Raw genomic sequence first — 7,856 nt, 5'->3', positions numbered from 1 at the left:
GAATCATCAGAATTGATATCACAAAAGTGGCGTAAATTATAACAGAAATGTTCTCCAGTGACCCCGGACATCTCTGTAATAACTGATGTCACTTCTGTGTTGTACATTATGGTGACAGTCGGGGGCATTCTTTTATGCCTCTCCCTATTCTTCACAATGTTGCTGCTGCGGACAGGACTGGTGGACAATCAGGAAAAGTCAGTCTGGGAAAACTGAACAATCACTGCTGAGTGTCATTTTTTATATTACATAAAGCGACAATAAGAATGCACATTTTATTAATCAGAAAAAAAAAAGAATTTTGCCCAAATCCTTAAAATATGTAAGAGTGTAAAAATCCATAAAATATATAAGGATTAAGGTTGAGCGAGTATGTTCAGTCCGAGTATGCTCGGGCCGAGCTCCGAGTATTTATAGCTGCTCGGTGATAAGGTTGAATCGCTCCCGTGTGCATGATTTGCAACTGTTTGACAGCTTTATTACATGTGAGGAATGTGTAAGAAATAGACATTCCTGCCATGTAATAAAACTGTCAAACAGTCGCAAATCATGCACACGGGAGCGATTTAACCTTATCACCGAGCAGCTATAAATACTCGGTGCTCGGCCCGAGCATACTTGGCGAAAGGGTTAATAGAACATACTCGCTCAACACTAATAAGGATGTAAAAATACATAAAATATGAGTGTAAAAATCCATTATATACAATAGTGCAAAAATATATATGTGTAAAAAAATCATATCTGATCTGTGATGTTTGCTCCATTAAAAACATGAGCAATTTTATAGAAAAGCATTAAAAAAAAACACTAAAAAGCCAGAAGAGGCGGCTAGAATGGACTGTGTATGGGGATCCTGCAATCAGCTCCATCTAGTGGTGTCAGTGCGGAACTGTCTACAGCGGAGGGGACTACTGAGGCCCTCACTCCAGCAACTCCGATCTAGTCTCCTCAGCAGTGAAGCGTCTAGATCGAAGTTGTTAAAATGAGGAGCACAAAAAAATCACCTCCGATCTAGACGCCTCAGCACTGAAAGCATTAGATCGGAGTGGCGAATGTGAGAACCTCAAAAGATCAACTCCGACCCAGACGCAACCCTCCCGGACCCACTGAGCGGTGCGCTCTTCATGAGCGGCCATGTGTTCAGAGACCTGAGAGAAGTGGCTCCTTCAAAATGGCTCCTGCGGTGGAGACGGAAGTAGCAGGACTCTTCTCTCCTGCACACGAAGGAGTGCTCGCTGCGGTACAGGACAGATGGACGGTGGCTCTGTGCAGACACGCTCCTAGGAAGCGGAAGCGCAGACTGGTGAGCTGCAGGCTGAGGGGAGCCCATGTTACCGGAGCCGGTGCACAGGACCTTCCTGAGCCCATGTTACCGGAGCCGGTGCACAGGACCTTCTACGTGAGCCCTGAAGGGACATTCTCTGCTGGGTCTCACTGCGCTGTTCCCCAGTCCTGTGTGATTGCTATCCTGTCGGGTCCAGGCGCTGCTGCCGATCAGGTGGTAGAACGGGCTGCGGCACTCCTGCACGCCCTGCAGCCCCTCCATGTATACATGTAGCCTGTAGTGTCAGGTAATCTGGTTACAGCCGATCTGATATGTATGGCCTTCTGACAGCTCGGAGAGCCCCTTTAATATCACCAGCATAACTTTTTTTTTTTTTTACAGGATTTCAAAGAGGAAAGTAAAGCTCCATTATTGTTTCTTTTTTTAGTGTTCTGACCAGGCTGTAGTGATGTGAAACCCCATCCTATGAAGACAGCTCGACAGCTCAGTCACGTGACTGTGAGACTTAACCCCTTCATGACTGGAGCAATTTCTGTTTTTGCGTTTTCATTTTTTGCTCTCCTTCCCAGAACCATAGCATTTTTATTTTTTGGTTTATATGGCCGTGTGAGGGCTTATTTATTGCGGGACGAGTTGTACTTTTAAACGCCATCACTGGTTTTACCATATCGTGTACGGGAAAACGGGGAAAAAAGTGCGGTAAATTGCAAACAAAAAAAAATGCAGTTCCACTGTTTTTTTTTTTTTGTTTTTGTTTTTTTACCACATTCACTGGATGCTAAAACTGACCTGCCATTATTATTCTCCAGGTCATTATGAGTTCGTAGACACCAAACATGTATAGGTTCTTTTTTAAGTGGTGAAAAAAAATCCAAAGCTTGCACAAAAAAAAAAAAAAAATGACGCCATTTTCCGAGACCTGTAGCGTCTCCATTTTTCGTGATCTGGGGCCGGGTGAGGGCTTATTTTTTGCGGGCCGGGCTGAAGTTTTTATTGATACCATTTTAGGATAAATTCGATATTTTGATTGGCCATTATTGTATTTTATTACAATGTTGCAGCGACCAAAAAAAGTAATTTTGGCATTTGGAATTTTTTTCCATTTACCAATCAGATGAATTCTTTTTTATATTGATAGATCAGGCGATTCTGAACGCAGCGATACCAAATATATGTGTGTGGTTTTTTGTTTTCTTTTAATTTTGAATGGGGCAAAAGGGGGGTGATTTAAACTTTTATATATTTTTAAAAACATTTTTTTTACACTTTCTGCTTGCTTCTCTGCAGTTTTCTGATCGCTTCGACGAGCAGATCGCCTGTATGCAGGAGAAATGTTCCTGTGCTATGAGCGCCGACCACTAGGTGGCGCTCATAGCTAGCGAGACATGACAACCACGGGGTCTGCTGCAGACCCCGGGTTGCCATGCCCACCCATCAGTGACCCGCGATCACGTGACAGGGTCACTGATGGGCAGGGCTAAGGCCGCTCTTCCGGTGCAGCACTGTTAAATTCCGCTGTCAGAGGTTGACAGTGGCATTTAACTGGTTAACAGCTGCAGGTGGATCGTGATTCCACCCGCTGCTGCTGTGGGCACATGTCAGCTGTAAGAATCAGCTGACATGTGCCCGGTTCAGTGCGGGCTCACCGCCGGAGCCCCCTCTGAACCGGCCTTTCCGACTGGTGCGTACTATTACTGACCATGTCTGAAAGATGATTAAAGGGGTTGTCCACCTGTGGAGGAATTTTTTTTTTTTTTTTTTTTTTACTCAAGTGCATGTAATTGGGGATGAGATCATTACTAGCTATTGGATTTCAATAACCATTTTGCACCATTTTCCTTTATAGCCTGTGTGTTGCACTGCAGAATGAGTTAACTGAGAATCTGTCAGTCAGCTAACTACAAAGGTCTGGCAATGAGATTTTAACACTTTTTTTTGCTTTTTCTGAGATCCTCTCAGATGATTGATGACCACACACCATCTGTTTGACAAAAAGCCAGTAAAAGCCAAACTGCTGTTTTTTTTAAGTGAAAACTAGTTACAAAAATGTTAGCCCCAAATGCAGTATATGCATTTATTAAAAATAAGTCCCAAGTGGTGGACAACCCCTTTAAAGTGGTATTCAGATTGCCCAAGGTTCTATTTTTAACTCTCCACTAGAAATAGGAGAATTGCTTTGCGGGACTCGGTCCTTCGGTTAGGTCAGTAGTCTGTGAGCACTGGACCGGAGGCCTGCAGATCTCCTAACTTCCCGGCTCCTCTTTTGACATTGCACCTGGCTAGTCACAAGCAGATCCGGGAGGTAAGGAGACTCACAGGCCACACTGAACCGCACATTTTGATTGAAGATGAATAGGGTTTGTTTGTTTTTTTTAATTACACATGCAGCAAGTCTAACAACGCGTTTTCACTTGAATGTCCTTTTTATTAAAGCGCTGTCGATAGATGGGTGAAGGTGTTGGCTGTCTACATAATGACATCATGTATGAAAAATCTGAGCTTATGTGCGCACGTTCAGGATTTCCTTTTCTGTAAGGTTCTGCATCTCTTAGCAGCAAAAACACTCGGGAAATTCCATGCGTTTTTGATATATATTTCTTTTTTTGCATTTTCATGCGTTTTTTTGTGCTTTTTTGCTTGTTTATTTGCCGTGTGTTTTTTCCAATGCATTGTGCACTTTTGCCTGCGTTTTTCCTAAACAAAGAATAGACATGCTGCTTCTTTTTCCGCACATGAAATTCTGCAAGGAAAAATCCTGATCATGTGCACAGATCTTGCAGAAACTCAGGAAATCATGGGATAAGGTTTGCAGTGCATTTTTGGAGCCAATTTTGTGCGGATTTAACGCATCAAAAGCACACAAAAAACGCACCGTGTGCACATAGCCTAAAGGTGTGTTCTTTTTATTTCAGGTGGTTTTCCCTAGATACAATGAGTGGAGGTCTTGCACCCAGCAAGAGTACTGTGTACGTGTCTAATCTGCCATTCTCGCTGACTAACAATGATCTCCACAGGGTATGTATATGGCACAGCAATGCCCTGCTAAAGGGGTATCAGTGGGTGCACTGCCTAAACAGCTAGAGTATTACCGGTGTGCATGCAGATGGGGGTCATATTAACCCTGTGCGCTGTGGAGGGGGCTCAAGTGCTTCTTCCATTTTTCGAGGATAAGGCATGGGGAGCCTTGAGCTGACAGAGGGGCATTATTATAGATGCCCTAATAATAAGGCGCTGTAAGGTGACACATTCTCTTTAATAAAACATATGTTGATTTGACAATAAAATCCTTACATGTTTATTTTGTTTTTTTTCAGATATTTTCAAAATATGGGAAAGTAGTCAAGTAAGTAAATGAAAAAAAATCACATCCATGGTTACTAGTCACAGTGTATATTATGTGCCATCAATCTGGCTTCAGTGACCGCTGCGATTCATGGAGGGAGAGAGGACACTACTGCAGAGTAATGAAAGGGAGTACATTCTGGCTGACTGTCCGGCGTGTGTATTTCTGTCTTTTAGAGTTACTATTTTAAAGGACAAAGAGTCCCGGAGAAGTAGAGGTGTTGCCTTTGTTCTGTTTCTAGATAAGGAGCCTGCGCAGAACTGTGTCCGAGCACTGAACAACAAGCAGGTATGCTGTCTTCATACTACATGGGATCATAACTACCGGCATGTATCACTTCTTACACAAATCTGGTCCTGTCTCTCAGCTCTTTGGCAGAGTAATAAGCGCTAGCATCGCCATCGACAATGGTAGAGCAACGGAATTCATACGCAGGCGGAACTACACTGACAAGTCCCGGTGCTATGAATGTGGGGTGAGTACATCAATAGCAGAAAGATTTCTTTACTACCAACAGGGACCAAACATTACACACATTCCCCATCTCTGGAGATCTTCCGCTTTATTGTGTATGTAGATTGTCTGGTATAAAGTGATCAGAGTTCCATAGGGTTGCATGCCTGTCACAGAAATGCTCACCTTATGCCTGTTCGCCGGTCTCTGACGGGCTGCAGCAGTGATGTCATGTCATCAGCGCATGTGACTGGTGCAGCCAATCGTTGCATTTAGTGGTGATGCTGTTGATGACAGCACAAGCTGCAGTGGTCTTGTGCAGAGTATCACTACTGCAGCCTGTCAATGCAAACTGCTGCTAATTGTATTATTTTTACAGTGTAAGGCTATGTGCCCACGATGCAGAAATGCTCCGGATTTTTCCTGAGCGAAACCTGGTGACAGATTCCCTTTAAAGTGTCCTCTATTTAAAAAAAAATAACTACAAGGGGATGAAGGTACATTTGTGTTCTAATAAATGTAGAAAACTTGTCCTGGAAGCAATAGTTTTATGTTCAATTTTTACACTTATGATCAACATATATAAAACTTGAATCCTGAAATTTAAGAAAAGCATTATAATCTCTATAAGAAGTTGGTGTGGAAGTAGATATCAGGCACATTTTAAAAATTGGTAACCCACGGGGTGATTCAATGCACTACTGTTCATATTCCCATTCTTCATAAGTAAATACTTCTCTGCCCTTCCCCCCCCCCCCATTTATGATGCTGGCATAAAGTGATTTTCATGTATATCTCCACTTGGGTCACTGGTTATACAGTGGGAGAGAGGGCTGTAACAGGATATATATAAATAGTGATTAATGAATTCATAAATTCCACTATTGCAATATATGTAAAAAACGTGAGGTACTTGGTTAACATTTATAGATCAAATAGCCATCCAGCCACGTCAAGGTGACCTAATATGGATGACTCCTAACTGTGATTCAGGCTTTACATAGACTAGGAAAATATATGATCTGACTTAGGTTTTAATTAGCGTTCTGGGAAAGATGGATGGATCTGGATGCACAGCCTAGGGGGTTAGGCACATGGTGAGGTTAGTCAGTAGACTTGGGGACCATCCATATCGGGTACACCTTGACTTGGTTGAATGGCTTTTACACTTTATGAAAAAGAAATATTAAGTAAGTACCTCATTTTTTTTTGTGTACAACAATAGTGGTATGTTTTCATCAATTGCAGTGTGCGGACAGTGTATGTTCTCATTGACTGTCCATGGGAGTGTGGAGTGGCTCACTGCCCCTCTAAGAACACAGGTGTCTTTGGGCCCCCCTGTTCTTATGATCGGCAGTGATCTCAGCGGCCAGATAAATGTCTGGTTATCACTTATCCTGCGGACAGGTAATAAATGCTGTTTATGGAATAAAGTCTTTAAAGGAGTTGTCCACTACTTGGACATCCCCCTTCTTGATCTAAATGTTTTACCCCGATAAAATAATAAAGCTCGTACTTTTCTCTCGTGCTGGTGCCGTTCCACCGATGTCAGCACTCGCTCTCCCTTGGGATCTCATTCAGGGTTGTTACACATGACACCGGCACCCCATCAGCGCTGGCGTCACTGTCCCCATCTTCGTATGAACTGAACATGAAGAGGAAGTAATTGGGCGCCAGTGTTACGTGTTACAACAATAGCACAGCAGCCCCAGGAAGAGTGAGTGCTGACACCGCGGGAACGGCGCCAGCACGGGAGGTGAGTACAAGCTTTATTATTTTATGGGGGGTCAAGCGTGGGGGATGACCAGGAGTTGTCCAAGTAGTGGACAACTTCTTTTAAAGAGAACCTGTAAGCACGATTTTGCAAGTTATAGCTAAGTCATGGATCTTTTATGCAAATTAAAATTACACCTTGGGGGAAAAAATCCACTTTGTGATGGTTCTTTAGTCACTAATTGAAGATTTCTTCTAATGAGGTTTAAGTGCACAGGGGCTGGGTCTTCTGCTCCTGCCCGGCCCCTCCACCTGTCTCTGGTTTTTGAAATTGACCTGTCATACTTTTGTGAGTAACCTGCTTTCCGTATGAAATTTTGAGCTGTCGTTGTCTTTGCTGCGAGCCGCGCATGTGCAGATTTATTTCTGGGCTGGTTTTCAATGAAAGGGCGGCGCATGCGCAGATTTATTTCTGGGCTGGTTTTCAATGAAAGGGCGGCTCATGTGCAGATTTATTTCTGGGCTGGTCTTCACTGAAAGGGCGGCTCATGTGCAGATTTATTTCTAGGCTGGTCTTCACTGAAAGGGCGGCGCATGTGCAGCTTTATTTCTGGGCTGGTCTTCACTGAAAGGGCGGCGCATGCGCAGATTTATTTCCGGGCTGGTCTTCAGTGAAAGGCATGCACAGATTGAGATCTTGGATCAATGACGTCTTTTAGAGATGTTGTTGAGCAGAGTTATCAATCTATGCATGCACTGCCCTTAGTGGCATTTTATCGATGACAAGACAAAGCAATCAATCTGCTCACTCGCTGCGAGCGGCAAAGATGACACTGGCCAAAAAATTTCAAATAGGAGGCCGGTCACTCACAAACAAGTGATTTGTCATTCAAACCCCAGAGACAGGCAGAGGGCCGCTGCGCGCGCCTAAATCTCATTAGAAGAAAAATTCAAATGGTGATTAAAGAAGAACAACCAAGTGGATTTTTTCACCAAAGGTGTCCTTTTAGACTGTATAATTGCACCATTAGGGCCTTGTATTTACTTTACATTACAAAA

At 43.3% G+C, this 7,856-nt stretch overlaps 1 protein-coding gene across 3 annotated transcripts in view; it reads left to right on the top strand.

Annotated features, from left to right (window-relative positions):
• Positions 1 to 1,159: 1,159 nt before the first annotated feature.
• ZCRB1 (zinc finger CCHC-type and RNA binding motif containing 1) overlaps positions 1,160 to 7,856 on the top strand; it is a 34,359-nt gene continuing 27,662 nt past the window's right edge. Inside the window, exons 1-5 of one of the 3 annotated variants that reach the window (XM_073652025.1) lie at positions 1,160 to 1,306; positions 4,201 to 4,303; positions 4,603 to 4,631; positions 4,808 to 4,919; positions 4,999 to 5,106. In XM_073652025.1, the coding sequence (XP_073508126.1) occupies positions 4,220 to 4,303; positions 4,603 to 4,631; positions 4,808 to 4,919; positions 4,999 to 5,106 (333 nt within the window). In that variant the 5' untranslated portion in view covers positions 1,160 to 1,306; positions 4,201 to 4,219. Of the gene's footprint in view, positions 1,575 to 4,200; positions 4,304 to 4,602; positions 4,632 to 4,807; positions 4,920 to 4,998; positions 5,107 to 7,856 lie in introns of all 3 variants that reach the window. The other 2 variants (XM_073652024.1, XM_073652026.1) reach the window with 2 other exon arrangements.

This window comes from Phyllobates terribilis, unplaced genomic scaffold (genome assembly GCF_046119375.1).
Source record: "Phyllobates terribilis strain yellow unplaced genomic scaffold, ASM4611937v1 Scaffold_11__3_contigs__length_659146591, whole genome shotgun sequence".
Lineage (NCBI taxonomy): Eukaryota > Metazoa > Chordata > Amphibia > Anura > Dendrobatidae > Phyllobates > Phyllobates terribilis.
The sequence above is the reverse complement of the archived record's forward strand: the minus strand, read 5'-3'. Positions and strand labels throughout refer to the sequence as shown.